Raw genomic sequence first — 20,000 nt, forward strand, 5'->3', positions numbered from 1 at the left:
CACTCCACATAGCAGCCAAGTCACCTCTGAAGTGCCAGTATTCGAACAGGACGTTAGCACCTCCTAGCCACGCTGCTGCTTTCTGCCATTGTGCAGAGACTGGAATGGGGAGCAGCTGTGAGGGAGATGTGATCTTCCCCCACTGCACCTACAAGTATGCTGTTGACCCAGCAGGCTAGAAGACAGGCAGATTCCAGCCACCCACCCACCCATGGCTGGCAATAAATGCCCCTTTCCCTGCCTCAGCGGTTGGCTCAGCACTTGGGAACAGCTAAGTTTATGAGTATCAGATAGGTAGATTCTTCAGTGCACACCTAGTCTTTCTGGTCAGGTGTTTTCAGTCTTTTCCAATGCTGAGTGACCCCTTCATCCTAGTTCCCTGCACCAGGTAAGGATCATAGAGGACAGAAGCAGAGAAGCCACAATGGGTTACAGTCCATCAGTCCCTGGCAACACAGGATACTTCCCTCTTGTGGTGGCTCTTGGCCTTTCCCCTAATGAGCTTACCTCCCTTCTCCTAAATCCCTCCCTGTACCCTGTAGTAGAAAGAGGGCCTGAGACTTGAGGCCTGGTGTCAGAGGCCTGGTATGAGGTCTGAGGCCTGGGCTAAAGTTAAGTTGTGAGCAAGAGGCACACACAAGAGGCCCTGCTCACAGAATTGGCAAGAACAGGGCTGATATTGCAGAAATACACATTCCTAAGTAGTGCTAGGCACAAGAATATATACAAAAATGTATTCCAGAAAGAAACCAGAAAACCTTGATATCAAAAGACGTTCCTCAAAAGATAACAGGAATGCACTGACCTATCCTAAAGATCAGGTCAGGATAACAGCATGATGGATAGAGATGTTTTGACTGAACCAACAGGTACATGGTAATGGGTGGTGGTTAGCTACGTCACAGGGTGGTATCTAGGTATGTCAGAGGGCAGTAACTAGCAACGTCAAGGAGGCAACACGTAACTTGTTTGTAGCTGTGTATAAAGATGCATCTCAGAGGAAGTGTCTTTGTCTGGCCAAGGGGAGAATGGAAAGTCCAGCCATTCACTGAGCCAGTCCATTGTCACAAGCATACATGTGTTAGAGTACCAGAGCGTTAGCACCGTTTGTCGGCAATAAACCTGACCAAAGTTCCTTTGCTGAAAACCAAGTCTGTGGATTTAGTAAGCAGCTCAGTCAAAGTCTGTTATCTCCGCTGTCGGCGCAGAGCTGAGAACGAGAGTGTGCACACACACACACAGAGCCGACATCTGAGCAGACCTCTCTTTTAGCAACAAGGGAGGGGCAGGGTGGTCTTGGCCCCTTGCCACCCAACCTGAGATTGACAAAAAGTGCCTAAGTGAGCTGGTACCCAACTCCCATTGACGTTCACTGGCAGCTAGGTACTTAACTTGCTGAGGAGCATTCACAAATCCCACTAGGCACCTATCTGCATCTCCAGGTGCGTAAACACCTTTGTAAATCTGTCCCCCAGCTCACTGATTTTCGCTTAGCTCCTGCACCTCCAGCCTTTGCTCTTAGATACTCACCTAAGAGGAAGTCCACTTCCATCAGGTTAAGGGACAACAGGTCACTGCGATTCCAGACGTACCGGGAATTCTAGGGGAGAGCAAAGGATCAGCAGCTATTATGTGCACTTCCTTACAGAGGGGATTGGAAATAAGACATACATTTATCAGGGAGGTGAATTAAGCACTGGAAACAATTTCCCAAGGGTTGTGGTGGCTTCTCCATCACTGGCAATTTTAAAATCAAGACTGGATGTTCTAGTTTGAATAGGAATTATTGTGCAGAATTTTTCTGGCTTTTTCTATGAGGCAGTCAGACTAGATGATCACAGCGGCTCCTTCTGCCCTTCAAATCTGGAAGCCATAGGCATTTCCCAGATACGGTATTTGCCATATGTATTGCACACACAGAGAACATCTGCCATATATCCCAGATATATGCATCGATATCTGTCCAGACAACTTCACAGGCATGAAAATCAGGCAGCTTTGCCCTCTTTAACACATATTTCTCTTGTCTCTTAATAAATGTATTTTATTGTGCAATGAATGATCATCATAAGAAGGATCTTAAATTTATATAGCAACCTGGATCCCAAAGCATGTCACAAACTACAGATATTGTAAGCCCTTTAAGGCTGGACTATCATTTTCTATACGTTTGTATGGTGCCCAGTGCAATGGGGTCTTGACCTGGTTGGCCTCTAGGTGCTATTGCAGTATAAATGTTACATAATAGACACACAGCTACATACAGCAGCATAGAAATGCAGCCACCTCTGGAGTGGAGGGCAACAGTTACAAAAAACATGACAGTGGTGTGGGGGATTTTTTGATCAAGAAGTGAAATGGGATCTTTAGTTTCTACAGAAAATTGACTTGACCTTGTATTCTGAGGACTTGTGGAAAATAAAACACATAAAGTACCCAGGGCGTGCTCCTCAGTGATAGAACTCCCCTCAGCTCCAGCTGAATAAGAGGTAGCCAAAGCAGAGCACTTTTTGAACATCCCACCCATAAAGTTTAAGCACAGGGCAAAGTTTTGCAGCCCTGGTATGAGGCTCAGAACATGCAGAGGCTTTGGCTTTAAGGCACAAGATTAGGATTCAGGTTTGGATCCTACAGCACTAAAATCCCACAACCCATTCTCACAAGGTTTTGGCCCAAAGCAGCAGAAAATAAATGTAATAAGATCCCCAGCAGCTGAACAGCATGAGACTGTAGTCTCCTCAGAACTAGAAAACTGATCCCTCTTGGGTTTGATTCTGACCTAGAACCAGGGGCTTGGAGCTAAGGCTAGTGAGGGTTGATAGCAACAATGCCCACAGATCTGCCAGTGCTGTAGAGAGAGGGACTTCTGGCCCAGATCCTGAAATCAGATCCAGGTGGGTGGCCCCCTGTACCTGTGCTGACCATCATGTTGCTTATAGGAGCTGCCATGAGCAAACAAACCCTTGTGTTTCCTTCCCCTCTACCCCACCTCAGCCTCAGAAACTAAATGATGGGGAGAACCTCAAAGGTTTGAAGGTTCCATTCCGTTCAGATGCTTCTCCCACGTGCCTTGGCCTAGAGAGGCTTTGCCATGAGAATTCCTGGTCTGGGCTGAGCCAGAAATACCCTGAGCTCAGCCTCTTGCCTAAGACAGGTTTCAGGGCTGGTTCTGGCCAAAGCCAGCACTGAGCAGTGTGAGGGGGGGAAAGGATAAGACGGTTACTCACCTTTGTAACTGTTGTTCTTCGAGTGATTGCTCATATCCATTCCAGTTAGGTGTGCGCGCCGCGCGTGCACGTTCGTCGGAAAACTTTTTACCCTAGCAACTCCAGTGGGCCGGCAGGTCGCCCCCTAGAGTGGCGCCGCCATGGCACCTGATATATACCCCTGCCGGCCCACCTGCTCCTCAGTTCCTTCTTGCCGGCTACTCCGACAGTGGGGAAGGAGGGAGGGTGTGGAATGGATGTGAGCAACACATCTCGAAGAACAACAGTTACAAAGGTGAGTAACCGTCTTTTCTTCTTCGAGTGCTTGCTCATATCCATTCCAGTTAGGTGAATCCCAAGCCATACCTAGGCGGTGGGGTCGGAGTGAGAAGTCGCGGCATGGAGCACTGCAGATCCGAAGGTCGCGTCCTCTCTGGACTGCTGGACCAGGGCGTAGTGGGAAGCAAAGGTGTGGACCGATGACCAGGTCGCTGCCCGACAGATTTCCTGGATGGGCACACGGGCGAGGAAAGCCAGCGACGACGCCTGCGCCCTGGTAGAATGCGCAGTCACACGGCCCGTAGGGACGTGGGCCAAGTCATAGCAGGTCCTGATACAGGACGTTACCCACGAGGATAACCTCTGCGAAGAAATGGGAAGCCCCTTCATGCGGTCCGCTACTGCCACGAAAAGCTGGGGGGATTTTCGGAACGGTTTGGTCCTCTCCACATAGAACGCGAGAGCCCTACGGACATCAAGCGAGTGGAGCTGTTGCTCCCTGCGTGAAGAATGAGGTTTCGGGAAAAAAACCGGGAGGAATATCTCTTGATTGATGTGGAAGGCTGAGACCACCTTGGGGAGAAAGGCAGGGTGCGGCCTCAGCTGCACCTTATCTTTATGGAAGACTGTATACGGGGGATCTACCGTGAGAGCCCGGAGTTCCGACACCCGTCTAGCTGAGGTAATAGCTACTAGAAAGGCAGTCTTCCAAGAAAGATAGAGTAGGGAGCAAGTAGCTAACGGCTCGAAGGGGGGCCCCATGAGCCGAGACAACACCAGGTTAAGATCCCAGGTCGGGGCAGGGGGTCGGACGTTAGGGTATAGACGTTCCAGCCCCTTCAGGAATCTAGTCACCGTCGAGTGAGAGAAAACGGAGCGGCCATCCCCACCCGGGTGAAAGGTGGAGATAGCCGCCAGGTGGACCCGCAGGGACGAGATCGCCAAGCCCTGTTGTTTGAGGGACCAAATATAGTCCAAAATATTGGCCACCGAAATTTCCATCGGGAGGAGACCTTTCTCCACGCACCAACAGGAGAAACGCTTCCACTTTGCCGAGTATGTCGCTCTAGTGGAAGGCTTCCTGCTGCCCAAGAGTACCTCACGTACCGGGGTGGAGCAGCGCAACTCAGAACTGGTCAGCCACGCAGGAGCCACGCTGCAAGGTGCAGCGACTGGAGGTCCGGGTGACAGAGAGTTCCGTGGTCCTGGGTGATCAGGTCTGGGTGAAGGGGCAGGGGAACTGGGTCGGCTATGGCCAGGTCCAGCAACATGGGGTACCAATGCTGTCTGGGCCACGCCGGGGCTACCATGATCACGCGGGCCCTGTCCCTGCACACCTTCAGAAGGACCCTGTGGACCAGCGGGAACGGGGGGAACGCGTAGAACAAGTGGGTCGTCCACGGAATAAGGAAGGCGTCCGCTAGAGACCCGGGTTCCCGGCCCTGAAAGGAGCAGAACACCTGGCATTTCCTGTTCCCCCTGGACGCGAAGAGGTCCACGCGGGGACAACCCCACCTCTGGAAAATCGAGAGGGCGACGTCCGGGCGAAGGGACCACTCGTGCGAGAGGAAGGATCTGCTCAGGCGGTCCGCCAGCGTGTTCCGTACTCCGGGGAGGAAGGAAGCTGTGAGGTGCATGGAGTGGGCTATACAAAAGTCCCAGAGTCGCATCGCCTCGTGACATAGGGGAGAGGATCTGGTGCCGCCCTGCTTGTTGATATAGTACATGGTCGTCGTGTTGTCGGTAAATACCGCGACACAACGACCCCGAAGCTGGTGACAGAACGTTTGACAAGCAACGCGGACCGCTCTCAACTCCCGCATGTTGATGTGTAGCTTCACCTCCTGTGGGGACCACAGGCCCTGTGTTCTCAGGGTTCCCAGGTGGGCCCCCCAGCCGAGATCTGAGGCATCTGTCGTTAGGGACACCGAGGGCTGGGGCGGGTGGAATGGGAGCCCCGCACACACTACGGACTGGTCTAGCCACCAGCTGAGAGAATCCAACACCCCCTGGGGGATTGTGATCAGCATGTCTAGTGGTTGCCTTGCCAGCCGGTAATGTGCGATGAGCCACGACTGGAGGGGCCTCATGCGGAGCCGTGCGTAACCGGTCACAAATGTGCAGGCTGCCATATGGCCTAACAGGGTTAGACATGTCCGTATGGATGTCAAGGGGGCTGTCAGCAAGCGCTGAACGATTGCCGACAACGCCTGGAACCTTGGCAACGGCAGAAGGGCCCTGACCATGGTGGAGTCCAGGACGGCCCCAATGAACTCCACCCTCTGCGAGGGGAGCAGGGTGGACTTGTCCACGTTGATCATGAGGCCCAAGGTAGCAAACAGGCCGGTGATCCTGCAGACATGGCTGCAGACCTGCAGCTCCGACGTGCCCCGAATTAACCAATCGTCGAGGTAAGGGAACACGTGAATGTGACTGCGCCGAAGATGTGCTACAACGACAGCCATGCATTTTGTGAATACCCTCGGAGCCGTAGAAAGGCCAAATGGGAGGACTGCAAATTGGTAGTGAAGGCAATCGAAGGGAATCGAAGGAAACGTCTGTGGTGTGGCCATATGGCAATATGAAAATAAAAGTCCTGCATGTCGAGGGTGGCATACCAGTCTCCCGGATCCAGGGATGGGATAATGGTCCCCAGGGATACCATGCGGAACTTCAACTTCACTAGGTATTTGTTGAGCTCTCGCAGGTCGAGGATAGGCCTGAGGCCTCCCTTGGCCTTGGAGATCAGAAAGTAGCGGGAATAAAACCCCTTGCCTTTCTCGTTTTCCGGAACCGCCTCTATAGCTCCTTTGTTGAGGAGCGTCTGTACCTCCTGTCGAAGGAATTGCTTGTGAGAGGGGTCCCTGAAGAGGGACGAGGAAGGGGGGCGGGAGGGAGGAAATGATACAAACTGCAGGCGGTATCCCGTCTGCACCATGCGTAAGACCCAGCGGTCGGATGTTATTTGGGTCCACGCCTGGAGGAAAAACGAAAGGCGGTTGGAAAACGGGGGGGAAGGATCCGTGGGGGAAACTGGTACTGCGCCCTCGGGCGCACCTTCAAAACGAAGGTTTGGGTCCAGGCGGGGCTTTGGAGGAGCTCTGATTCTGCCCCCCTTGGTTCCCCGACTGTCTGCGCCTTCCATTTCTGCCGCGGCGCCTATTAAGGTCCTGCAGCTGGCGGAACTGGGGGTATGGCCGACGCTGCTGCTGTTGCTGCAGCCGGAAGGGTCTGCGTTGCGTCCCAGGCGTGTGCATCCCAAGGGAGCGCATAATGACCCGATTGTCCTTAAGACTTTTCAGTCTGGGGTCTGTCTTCTCCGAGAACAGGCCCTGACCTTCGAACGGGAGGTCCTGGATGGTGTATTGGAGCTCCGGTGGAAGGCCAGAAACCTGAAGCCAGGAGATGCGGTGCATCGTTACCCCCGAGGCGAGGGTACGGGCAGCCGAGTCTGCAGCGTCCAAGGAGGCCTGCAACGAGGTTCGTGCAACCTTCTTGCCCTCGTCAAGAATCACCGCAAATTCTTGATGTGTCTCTTGTGGTAGCAGCTCTTTGAACTTGTCCGCTGCCACCCACGAGTTAAATGTGTAGCGGCTAAGAAGGGCTTGTTGATTGGAAACCCTGAGCTGAAGGGCCCCAGCCGAATAGACCTTGCGGCCGAGGAGGTCCATACGCCTGGCCTCCTTGGATTTGGGGGCTGGGGCTTCCTGTCCGTGACGCTCCCTCTCGTTCACCGACTGCACCACCAGGGAACATGGTGTCGGGTGAATATGGAGGTACTCATAGCCCTTGGAGGGGGCCATGTACTTCCTTTCGACGCCCCTTGCAGTAGGGGGGATGGAGGCCGGTGATTGCCAGATTGTATTGGCTTTGGCCTGGATCGTCCTAATGAAGGGTAGGGCGACCCTGGTGGGAGCATCGGAGGAGAGGATGCTGACGACGGGGTCCTCGATCTCAGAGACCTCCTCAGCTTGCAGGCTCAGATTCTGTGCTATGCGCCTGAGGAGGTCCTGATGCGCCCTGAGATCTAGCGGAGGAGGGCTATTGGAGGAAGTGCCAGCCACCGCTTCATCAGGAGAAGAGGATGAGGAGACCCCTGGCAAGAAAGTGTCCAGCGGGGGGTCCGCCTCAGCCCTCGCCTCTGGCTCAGGAGGGAGACCAGGGTCTTGTTGCTTCGATCCGTCCTCCCCGTCCGGGGAGGGAGGGGGGTGTCACGAAGTGTGGGGGAGTCCGGCCCTGCACCCCTCTTCCTGGGACCCACAGTGACTCTCGGCCAGCCAGTAAAACAGAAGGTTTATTGGACCACAGGAACACAGGTTACAGTAGGGCTTGCAGGCACAGTCAGGACCCCTCCACCGAGTCCTTCTGGGCTTTCAGGGTGCTTGGATCCTAGCTAGGATACCCTGAATTCCACCCACACAGCCCCAAGCCCAAACTCCAACTGCTTCCCTCCTGCCACTCCCTTCCTTTGTCCCCCTTCCCGGGCAAAGGTGTTGACCTTTTCCCTCCCTTACCTAGCTCAGGTTACAGGCCCTGGCATCGTCCATCCCCTAAAGTCCTCCCCTGCTCTCCCGCTCCCCACACAGACAGTCCCTACTGCATCACAGGGGGCGAGACAACGACGCCTCCGGCGCCCTGTGCTCTGCCGTTGCAGGCCTAGGAGGAAGCTGTTGGGGGCCTTGGGCTTGATGGTACGCCCAGGGTGTCCAGAACCCCCACTGCTGCGGACCCTGGTCCTGTTGCGGAGGGTCTTGGAAAAGAGCCGCTTGTCTGTCGGTGCCGAGCGCGTATACGCTGTCCGCCTGCGATGACACCAACGGCTGTCTGGAAGGCCAGGGAGGGGCCGACCGCGGCTGGTAAGAGTCTCTGCGGTCCGGCACCGAAGATATTCTCGGTGCCGGGGACCGGTACCGGGAGTCATACCGGTGCCGGGATCCGGACCGGGTTCTGTCTCGGTGCCGGGATCTGGACCGGTACCGGCCGCTGCCTCGGTGCCGGGATCGGGACCGAGACCTGCCACCGACGCGGTGTCGGGAGGTCGACCGGGACCGGGACCTGCCACCAGCTTGGTGCCGGGAGGTCGACTGGTGCGCTGATCGACGGCGGGACTGGCTCCTAGAGTCCCGGTGCTGGTATCAGCGGCTGGAACCAGACCGTGACCGTCTGGAGGCCGATCGGTGCCGCGAGTACGACCGGTACCGCCGAGGGGAGCGGTGCCGGGACTGCGAGCGGTGGCGGGATCTTGAGCGACTGTGGTGTCGGGACCTCGACCGCGAGCGTGAGTCCCGAGACGGCGCCGTCATCATGGGTTTGCCCCTGGACGCCACCCGCACCGGAGGGACCGGGGCTGGAGTCTGAGTTGACTCAGTCAGGGCAATGAGGTCCCGTGCCGAGGCGAAGGTCTCTGGAGTCGATGGGACCAATAGCTCAACCCCAGATCTTATGGGAGAGCTCGGCGGGACCGGACTCGACGGACCCACCGGGCCTGGAGTCGACGGTGCCGGTAGCGCCGCGGCAGATGTCGATGCCGGGCGCTCCACTCGAGTCTGCCTAGATGGAGTTGCAGACTTCGAGGGTCTTACTTCTGCACCCGGTGCCGGGGAAGGTTGGTGCCGGGGAGTCTTTCCGGTGCCGGTGCGATCCGGTGCCGGTGTAGAGATGACGGTCTGCGAAGCTGCCGGGTCGAGTGCCGCTTCCATTAGGAGAGTCCTAAGTCTCTGGTCTCTCTCCTTCTTTGTTCTGGGCTTAAAAGCCTTGCAAATGCGGCACTTGTCCGACCTGTGCGATTCCCCCAGGCACTTTAGACACGCGTCGTGAGGGTCGCTGGTCGGCATAGGCTTCTTACAGGCCGCACATTGCTTAAAGCCCGGCGAACCAGGCATGAGCCCGGTGCCGGGTGCCGGGAAGGGCTATGGCCCAAACCGGCTAACAACTATCTACAATATTATTTACACTATTAACTATATAACTAACTACACTTAACTACTAACTATTAACCGTAGAACAAGGAGAGCTAGGGACGTGGAGGACAGCTATGCCGCGCTCCACAGTTCCAACGACCGACACGGCGGTAAGAAGGAACTGAGGAGCGGGTGGGCCGGCAGGGGTATATATCGGGTGCCATGGCGGAGCCACTCTAGGGGGCGACCTGCCGGCCCACTGGAGTTGCTAGGGTAAAAAGTTTCCGACGAGCGTGCACGCACGGCGCGCACACCTAACTGGAATGGATGTGAGCAATCACTCGAAGAAGAAACAAATGTTGTGCAAACTTTGACCATCAGGCAAGGCTCCAGTTTGGGTCAGGCCAAGATTCAGGCCAGCTCAACCTTCTCCCGTCATAGCATGCTTTACGCCTGCTCCCACCATGCCGAGGGAAGAGAAAGTTCCTTCCGCTTGACATCACATGCCTGGGGACAATCCTGCTCTCCTCGCTCTACCCATTGCAGCCGGACTGCGAGCCCCCTTCCTCACCCAGTCTGACATCTCTACAGATTCCCTCTGCCAGTCAAGATACCCCAGTAGAGTGACTGCCTGCTCCTAAACAGCCGGGCAACACTAATGCCGCTAACGCAGAACCTCCCCTTTGAGGGCGCAAGCAGCAGAAGAAACAGAAGCCCTTTGAGCCAGAGGGAGGCCAGGTTACACCAGCTGGTCTTAGTCAAACTCAAATGTTCCGTGGTTTATGTTCCAGCTAAATCATAACCAAAGGAAGAGAAAAGCAGTTTCCATTGGATACAGAATTCTCCTTTGTTCCTTCCTAAGAGCTGCCATGCAGCATTGCCATGGGCTGTTAAATGGCCACTGAGTGCCACCCCAGAGATGGCTGCAATTCTGTTGTAGCAACTCCTGAGTATACAAGCCAACAGCTGGTAAAACCCCCTGTGGGATCCTTTGTGATGAAAGGCACGAATGTGACAGGGTGAGCACAACTGAACCCCAAAAGAATAACAGGAATTGCAATAAGAAATAGAGTGCTACGGAGAAGGGAGGGGTATGGTCAAACCAGCAGCATCACTGACATTCTTCAGACTAGAGGCTACTTTCATTCTCAACTCAGATCTGATCAATTTGGTTGGGGGTGGGGGCATGGAAGGTCTTCTCTACCTGACCAAAGCACCATGCAGTGGCAGCCTCCCCTAGCGAAGACCTGGATGTGCTTCCTTCCTGAGCCCATCCAAGCTGCTCCCGATACACCGAGCAGTGCTGTCTCCTTCCCAGTGCTACAAGTGGCTAGTGGCAGCACTCGCTGGAGCAACAGAGGAGTTCAGGGCTCAGGCTTGGATCAGGGCGTGAGCTGGTGTGTTTGCAGACCTCCCCAGGGTTGCTGCAGGGCTAGTTTCAAAGGTCAGTCCAGAGGGTCTGGGGATTTTCACTTTCCCGCACACAGTATCATCCCTTAGACTGGAATAACCATCCCCACTTGTCCTCTGCTGACTCCTGTTTTCACTCTCAGTGTATGCAGTGTGGGCACTTAAAGCTGAAGCCAATTAGAAAAGTCGGTTACTCACCTTTGTAACTGTTGTTCTTCGAGATGTGTTGCTCATATCCATTCCAGTTAGGTGTGCGCACCGTGTGCACGTTCGTCGGAGACTTTTTACCTTAGCAACACTCGGTGGGCCAGCAGGTCGCCCCCTGGAGTGGCACCGGTATGGCGCCTGATATATACCTCTGCTGGCCCGCCCGCTCCTCAGTTCCTTCTTGTCGGCTACTCCGACAGTGGGGAAGGAGGGCGGGTGTGGAACGGATATGAGCAACACATCTCTAAGAACAACAGTTACAAAGGTGAGTAACCGTCTTTTCTTCTTCGAGTGATTGCTCATATCCATTCCAATTAGGTGAATCCCAAGCCTTACCTAGGCGGTGGGGTTGGAGTGAGACGTTGCGGACTGTAAAACCGCTGTGCCGAAAGCGACATCGTCTCTAGCTTGCTGGACCAGTGCATAGTGTGATGTGAAGGTGTGCACAGAAGACCAGGTGGCCGCACGGCAGATTTCCTGTATGGGGACATGAGCCAAAAACGCGGCCGACGAAGCCTGAGCCCTGGTAGAATGGGCGGTAAGGGGCCCTGTTGGCAAGCGGGCCAAGTCGTAACATGTCCTGATGCAGGACGTGACCCAGGATGCGATACGCTGGGAGGAGATTGCCATGCCTCTCATGCGTTCCGCTACTGCCACAAACAATTGTGGTGAGCGTCGGAAGGGTTTAGTTCTCTCAATATAGAACGCGAGAGCCCTTCGGACATCCAAGGAATGGAGCTGTTGCTCTCTTCGGGATGAATGCGGCTTTGGGTAAAAGACTGGCAGGAAGACGTCTTGGTTAATATGGAAGGCGGAGACGACCTTAGGGAGGAACGCCGGGTGCGGTCGCAGCTGTACCTTGTCCTTATGGAACACCGTATACGGAGGGTCCATGGTCAGAGCCCGAAGCTCCGAGACTCGCCGAGCTGACGTGACAGTGACTAGGAAGGCCACTTTCCAGGACAGGTACAGCAGCGAGCATGTGGCTAAGGGTTCGAAGGGAGGCGCCATGAGCCTAGTCAAGACAAGGTTCAGGTCCCAAGTAGGGGTAGGCCGTTTGACCTGAGGGTATAGCCGCTCCAGGCCCTTGATGAATCTTGACACCATAGGGTGGGAAAACACGGACTTGCCAGCCTTGCCTGGATGGAAGGTGGATATAGCCGCGAGATGGACGCGCAGAGAGGAGATCGCCAAGCCCTGCTGCTTGAGAAACCACACGTAGTCCAAAATAGTGGGGACTAGCACGGAGAGTGGGTCATGGCCGTGCTGGTTGCACCAGCAGCAGAAGCGTTTCCATTTCGCTAGGTAGGTTGAACGCGTGGAAGGCTTCCTGCTGCCCAACAACACTTGTTGTACTGCATCAGAACAGCACAACTCGGACTGGCTTAACCAGCCAGGAGCCATGCAGACAGATGGAGGGACTGTAGATCCGGATGGCGCATCCTGCCGAAGTCCTGTGTGATCAGATCTGGCCAAGGAGGTAGGGCAATTGGATTCGCCAGGGACAGATCGAGCAGCATGGTGTACCAAGGCTGCCGCGGCCAAGCCGGAGCGATCAGGATGAGGCGGGCCTTGTCTCTCCGGACCTTGATCAGGACTCGGTGGATGAGAGGGAAAGGTGGAAAGGCGTAGCAAAGACGTCCCGTCCACGGAATGAGGAACGCGTCCGACAGGGAGCCCGGGGAGCGACCCTGTAGAGAGCAGAACACCTGGCATTTCCTGTTCGATCTGGAGGCGAACAGATCTATCTGGGGAAACCTCCACCTCCGGAAAACGACATAGAGGACGTCTGGACGGACGGACCATTCGTGGGACTGAAAGGATCTGCTCAGGTGATCCACAAGGGTGTTCCGCACTCCCGGGAGAAAGGAGGCCACTAGATGAATAGAGTGGGCTATGCAAAAGTCCCACAGACGTATTGCTTCCTGACACAGCGGGGAGGACCGGGTCCCGCCCTGCTTGTTAATGTAATACATGGCCGTTGTGTTGTCCGAGAATACCGCGACACAACAGCCGTGCAAATGGCGTTGGAATGTCTGGCATGCTAGGCGAACTGCCCGCAGCTCCCGCACATTGATGTGAAGAGTCAACTCTCTCTGTGACCATAGACCCTGTGTACGCAGGGTCCCCAGGTGCGCACCCCAGCCCAGCGATGACGCGTCCGTCGTCAAGGACACTGAGGGCTGAGGGGCGTGAAACGGTAGGCCTGCACACGCTTGGGAGGGCGTTGTCCACCAGCCTAGGGAACCGAGAACATTCGGTGGAATCGTTACGATTGTGTCTATGGCGTCCCTGCCCGGTCAATAGACCGACGCGAGCCAGGTCTGCAGCGGGCGCATGCGGAGTCTTGCATGCTTGGTGACGAAGGTGCATGCGGCCATGTGTCCCAGGAGAGCGAGGCACATTCGAGCAGACGTGGTCGGGAAGGCCTGTAGGCTTGTGACCATGGACACTATGGCTTGGAATCGGTGCCGGGGGAGGCTGGCCGTCGCGAGGTTGGAGTCCAGCACTGCCCCGATGAACTCTATGCTCTGCGTAGGCACCAGAGTGGACTTGTCTGGGTTGATGGTCAAGCCTAGACTCGCAAACAGCTCCGTGATGATGGTGATGTGCCCGGTCACCTGCGCCTCCGACGTGCCTCGAATGAGCCAGTCGTCGAGGTAAGGGAAGACATGGATACGACGACGGCGCAGGGCAGCGGTGACGACCGCCATACACTTGGTGAACACCCGGGGGGCTGAGGAGAGCCCAAAGGGGAGGACCGTGAACTGGTAGTGGTCCTGATTTACCACAAAGCGAAGATACCGCCTGTGCGGGGGAAAGATCGCAATGTGGAAGTATGTGTCCTTCATGTCGAGAGCGGCGTACCAATCTCCGGGATCCAGGGAGGGAATGATGGTTCCTAAGGTTACCATGCGGAACTTGAACTTTTTGATGAATTTGTTCAGGCCTCGCAGGTCCAGGATGGGTCGAAGGCCCCCTTCTGACTTGGGGATTAAGAAGTAGCGGGAATAAAACCCCTTGCCCCTTAGCTCCCTTGGCACCTCCTCTATAGCTCCAATGAGCAGGAGCTTGCGAACCTCCTGGACGATAAGTTGCTCGTGAGAGGGGTCCCTGAAGAGGGACGAGGAGGGAGGATGGGAGGGGGGTGGAGAAATAAACTGAAGATGGTAACCAAACTGCACCGTGTGCAGGACCCAACGATCCGAAGTTAGCTGGGACCATGACGGCAGGAAGGGACGGAGGCGGTTGAGGAAATGAAGTGGATCCAGGGAAGGGATTGGTAAGCTGCTCTCGGGCGCACCTTCAAAAGTTCGCCTTGGGTCCCTGCGGTGGCTTGTCGGACCCAGAAGTGTTACCCCTTTGAGGACCTGGCTGACGTCTACGGTTCGGCCGGCCTCGCCTCCGGTTGAAATCTTGTCTGGGGCGAGGCGGGGGGTAAGTGCGCTGGTGGTAGGGGCAGAATGGCCTTCTCTGAGTCTGGGGCGTGTGCATTCCCAGTGAGCGCATGATGACCCGGTTATCCTTCAGGCTCTGTAGCCTGGGATCCGTCTTCTCAGAGAAAAGGCCCTGCCCATCGAATGGCAGGTCCTGAATCGTGTACTGTAGCTCCGCCGGTAGTCGGGAAGACTGCAGCCATGATATACGGCGCATGGCTACGCCCGATGCTAGTGTTCTTGCTGCCGTATCTGCGGCATCTAAGGACGCTTGTAGTGAGGTCCTGGCGACCCTCCTGCCCTCTTCCAGGAGAGATGAAAATTCCTGACGTGAGTCCTGGGGAAGCAGCTCCGTAAATTTGCTGACAGCCTCCCAGGTGTTGTGGCTGTAACGGCTCAGGAGGGCTTGCTGGTTCGCCACACGGAGCTGAAGGCCTCCTGCGGAATAAACCTTGCGGCCCAGCAAGTCCATGCGCCTGGCTTCCCTGGATTTTGGCGCAGGAGCTTGTTGGCCGTGGCGTTCCCGCTCATTGACTGATTGTACCACCAAGGAGCAGGGAGCGGGGTGTACATAGAGGTACTCATACCACTTGGATGGTACCATATATTTCCTTTCCACTCCGCGGGCAGTGGGTGGAATGGAGGCCAGAGACTGCCAGATGGTGTCTGCCTTCGCCTGGATCGACTTGATGAAGGGGAGGGCTACCCTGGTCGGTGCCTCCGCAGAGAGGATGCTTACCACTGGGTCCTCCACTTCCGGAACTTCCTCGACAGGAAGGTTTATGTTCTGGGAAACTCGCCTCAGAAGGTCCTGATGTGCCCGGAGATCAATCGGCTGGGGCCCTGATGAAGATGTGCCCGCTACCGCCTCATCTGGGGACGAGGAAGAAGACACCCCAGGGAGGAGTGGTTCCTGAACTGAAGCCTCGTCCAGAGGGACCTCCACTTCCCGGGCATCCTGCTGCGCCAGGGGATCCGTAGGGTCTTCCTCCATACCTGAGGGGGGAGGCCGGCTGACCGTGGCCTCTGGTGCACGATGCTCCGATTGGCTGGAGTGAGCTGGGCCCGAAGGTTCGCCCTGGGCTTGGTGGTATGCCCAGGGCGTCCAAAAGGACCATTGTGGTGGTCCCTGGTCCGGGCGGGCCTGCCCATCCGAACCCCCGTAAGAGGCGCTGTCCATCCGGGAAGAAGCGGACGAGTGCCTTGAAGGCCATGGAGGAGCCGTCGATGACTGCGTCAGGCCTCTGCGCACCCCGACGTCGCTGTGCAGTGCCAGCGAGCGGTACCGGGAGTCATGGCGGTACCTGGATCTGGACCGGGACCTGCTACCAGCTCGGTGCCGGGAGGTCGACCGGTGCCGTACGCTGCCGTGCCGGGATCGGCTGCGGTAGGAACGTCAGTGCCGCGATCTAGACCGGTGCCGAGAGTAGTATGACGGTGACCGGGATCTTGAACGGTGCCGCAAGTACGACCAGTGCCGCAGGTAGCGGTCCCGGGACTGCGAGCGGCGTCTGGATCTCGAGCAGTGACGCTGAGAGTGGTCCCTCGATCTGGAACGGGACCGATGCCCAGTAGTGCCCAGCGAATGCAGCCGCACCGTGGCGGGCTTGCCCATCAACTGGAGAACCCGCACTGGCGGTGCCGGGGGTTGGGGCAGCTCGGGCTCTGTCATGGTGATGAGGTCACGTGCAACGGAGAAGGTCTCCGGCGTGGAGGGCCCGACGAGCTCAACCGCTGTTCTCACTGGGGAGCTGAGATGCACCGCACTCAACGGTCCCTGAAGAGCCGGAGTCGACGGTGCGACGACGCTCGGTGCCGCAGCGGATGATGGTGCCGGGCGGTCAGGTTTGGAGGCACGCTCAGACTGCGGTGCAGTTGTAGGCACCGCAGGAGCCCTGTGCTTCTTGCTCCTCGGGGAGAGGGAGCGGTGCTGGCTAGGGTGCCGGGCCAGTGCCGAGCGGGAAGTTGAAGCCTTTGCCAGCGCCGGGTGGTCCGGAGCGGAGGCGACACTTGGCCCCGGTGCCGGAGTCGGTGCCGACGGTGGGGGAGTCAGCGCTGCCTCCATCAGGATCTGCTTGAGGCGACTGTCCCGCTCCTTCTTCGTTCGGGGCTTGAAAGCCTTGCAGATCCGGCACTTGTCCACAAGGTGGGACTCGCCTAGGCACCTCAGGCAGGAGTCATGCGGATCTCCTGTGAGCATTGGCCGATGACAGGCCGCACAAGGCTTAAAGCCGGGTGAACCAGGCATGGGCCCCGGCACCGCGGGGAGGAAAAGGTGCGAGCCCCCGATCCTCTGTATAACTATTTACAACTACACTTAACTAACTTTATAACTACAACTATTACTATAATTACAGAACTATATACACTATACTGTAGAAGAGTGAAACGCTAGGGAGGTGGAGAACGGCTAGCCGTGCTCCACAGTTCCAACGACCGACATGGGCGGTAAGAAGGAACTGAGGAGCGGGTGGGCCAGCAGGGGTATATATCAGGCGCCATACCGGCACCACTCCAGGGGGCGACCTGCTGGCCCACCGAGTGTTGCTAGGGTAAAAAGTCTCCGACGAATGTGCACGCGGCGCGCGCACACCTAATTGGAATGGATATGAGCAAGCACTCGAAGAAGAAATCTATCTTCCATCAACATCAAAGCCATTCAGACCACTAGGACTCACTAGGGTCTTCAGGGGTTCAACTACCATCATTTCCAGCCTCTCTTCTTCATCCCCCCAGCATCCCCACCTAAGCAGGAACTGAAATCCCAGGCCTGGTCTAGACTAGAAAATTAAATCAGCTTAACTACATCACTCAGGGTGTGAAAAATCCACACCTTTAAGCAATGCAGTTAAGCTGACCCAAGTCCCCATAAAAAGTGACAAAGAGTCAAGTCCCTGTGTGGACAGCGCTAGGTCAATGGATGAATGTTGACCTAGCTACTCATTCTTGGGGAGGTGGATTACTTGCACCAACAGGAGAACCCCTCCTGTCAGCATAGAGTGTCTGTGCCGCTGCAGCGTTTCAGGTGTAGACAAGCTGCACACAGAGAAGTGATAGATTTTGAGACATAGCTCTCAATCCCAGAGCAGCACATGCAGGAAATTCCAGAGAACACAGCTTAGAACTGGGCTTGCCAGGACATCTGCTCAGGAGGCTATATTAGGACAAAGTCATCTTTCAGCACCAGGGGTACTATCTAGTTAGGCAGCGGAACATACAAAGAGCGGTAGATTGGTCCAGTGGCTTGGACACTGGCTTCAGAGGCCTGAGTTCTACACCCACGTCTACTGATTGACCTTGGCAAGCGGCTTCACCCCCTCCCACCCTTTATCCGTCTTAGCTATTTAGTCTGCAAGCTCTTCCTATGTGTTTTTTTAGTGGGGTCTTGACCTCAGGACTTCTGGAATATAAATCAAAACCATACAGGCATCTAGGGTCTTCTGCAAAGATTAGCTCCAAGCCTGGGTAAGAGGGGTGACTGGAAAAACTGGGTGGAAGCTGGCAACAGCCCTCTTTGTAATCAACAGCCCTCCATTGACATTCCAGCAAAGATATTATGGTTCTAGCAGCCACATAGATATCTAGAGAGACAGTAAAGTGCTGATGGGACAAAGTCTCTGGCCAAGAAAGGTCAAAGGCAGCTTGGCTCATCTGTGTCACTCTAAAGAGATACAAGGTGGGTGAGGTAATAACTTTTATTGGACCAATAAATCAGAATAAAACCATAAAACAGAAGTGGTCCAATAAAGAGACAAGGTGGATGAGGTAATATCTTCTAATATTCTGGGACTGACGCAGCTACAACAACACTGCATACTCTAAAGAGAAGTACTTTTATGCTGAAACTCAGGAACCTACTTTTCTTTCATCCTGAAGGACCCTCAACGGTGGGTCAGGAGCTCCCAGGCTGCAAATCCTGGCTCCATTTCTGACTCACTGTATGATCCTGGGTGAGACTTATCACCTGTCTGCCTCAGTTTTCCACATGCTCCCTGTTGATGTCTGTAGGACACACAGCTCATTTGGATGGAAGGTGCCAGATAGAACTGCAAACACTCCCCATTCCTGGCAGGGGCTGTGGAAGTTAGTTACTGACTGTGTGGGGCTTTGAACAAGGGAAGTGCTAGATCAGCAGGATCATTTCCGTATTTTTTAACATGAGCTTGACCCAGAGATCCTGAGTAAAGAATCTTTAAACCTGCAGCCCCTCTGGCCTTGATCCGCTCCCCAGACATCTCCCTCCCTCCCCTTTACCTTGTCTTTAGATTTCTTATCTCTCCAGACATCTATGAGGTTTTTGCCATCCAGACGAGTGCCCCTGTACTTGTCATCATTCTGGTACTCCACATCGCTGGTGTTCTTTGGGAACATGTATTTCCGGCCACCTCCCATGATCACCTAGAGCAGGGCACAAAAAAGAACCCAGTTTCCATTCAGCCACACCAGAGCATTGCAGAGATCAAGCATGTTAACCAAAGGGTTAAACAGACACCAGTTTTCAGGCTCTGCTGTTCCTCAGCATGTGGACAGAGACATGCTTGCAGTCTCACTGGGATGCAGCATAGTCTAGTGGAGGGATCAGGAGGCCAAGAACTCTTGGGACAAAATTCCAGCTCTGTGACCCGGAGCGAGTCACTTCAACTCCCTGCACGTCAGTTTCCCCCATCTATAAAATGGGGCTGATGATACTGGCCTACTTCTCAGGATGGGGAGGGATAGCTCAGTGGTTTGTGCATCGGCCTCCTAAACCCAAAGTTGTGAGTTCAATCCCTGAGGGGGCCATTTGGGAATTGGTCCTGCTTTGAGCAGGGGAGCAGATGACCTCTTGAGGTCCCTTCCAACCCTAATAATAATCTGATCCTATGGAGGGTGTGAGGCTTCATCAGTTACTGGGCTAGACCTCAGTGTAGCACCACAATTGGTTTACAGCAACTGAGAGTCTGCCCCTATCTATGGTACATTAATCAGAGTGCCTCAGACTCCCACGGTCAACAGGATTAAGATGCTGCTAAAATGCCTTCTGCTGTCATGTGACTTTTACAGCCCTTGGGACTTAACACTCACAGATGCAATTGTTGAAATAGAATATCAGGGTTGGAAGGGACCTCAGGAGGTCATCTAGTCCAATCCCTTCTCAAAACAGGACCAATCCCCAGACAGATTTTTGCCTCAGACCCCTAAATGACCCCCTTAAGGATTGAACTCACAACCCTGGGTTTACTAAGCCAATGCTCAAACCACTGAGCTGTCTGTCCCTCCCCCCAAGCAGGGCAAGTACTGATTTTGCCCCAGATCTCTAAGTGGCCCCTTAAGGGTTGAACTCACAACCCTGGGTTTAGCAGGCCAATGCTCAAACCACTGAGCTGTCCCTTACAGTAGTAATAGTAACAGACACCAGCACAGCTTGCCCAGCGGGTGCAGGCAGGCAGAACAGAAAAATGCCCCAAACCACTGTCTGCAGATTAGCCGGTGTTACAAAGTACCTTCCTCTCCTCAGCAGGCCCAGTCCTTTTTAGCCTTGGAGACACAGGTTTGGGCAAGGCAGATCGTTACCGGTAGCA

The 20,000-nt window shown here is 55.2% G+C and overlaps 1 protein-coding gene across 1 annotated transcript in view; it reads right to left on the bottom strand.

Annotated features, from left to right (window-relative positions):
* ALPL (alkaline phosphatase, biomineralization associated) overlaps positions 1-20,000 on the bottom strand; it is a 95,171-nt gene that overhangs the window by 13,862 nt on the left and 61,309 nt on the right. The window contains exons 7-8 of the mRNA XM_050931226.1: positions 18,694-18,837; positions 1,531-1,600 (exon numbers count right to left, since the gene is read on the bottom strand). Coding sequence (XP_050787183.1) covers positions 1,531-1,600; positions 18,694-18,837 — 214 coding nt within the window. The remainder of the gene's footprint in view (positions 1-1,530; positions 1,601-18,693; positions 18,838-20,000) is intronic.

The sequence above is a fragment of the Gopherus flavomarginatus genome, chromosome 21 (genome assembly GCF_025201925.1).
Source record: "Gopherus flavomarginatus isolate rGopFla2 chromosome 21, rGopFla2.mat.asm, whole genome shotgun sequence".
NCBI classification, from domain to species: Eukaryota; Metazoa; Chordata; order Testudines; family Testudinidae; genus Gopherus; species Gopherus flavomarginatus.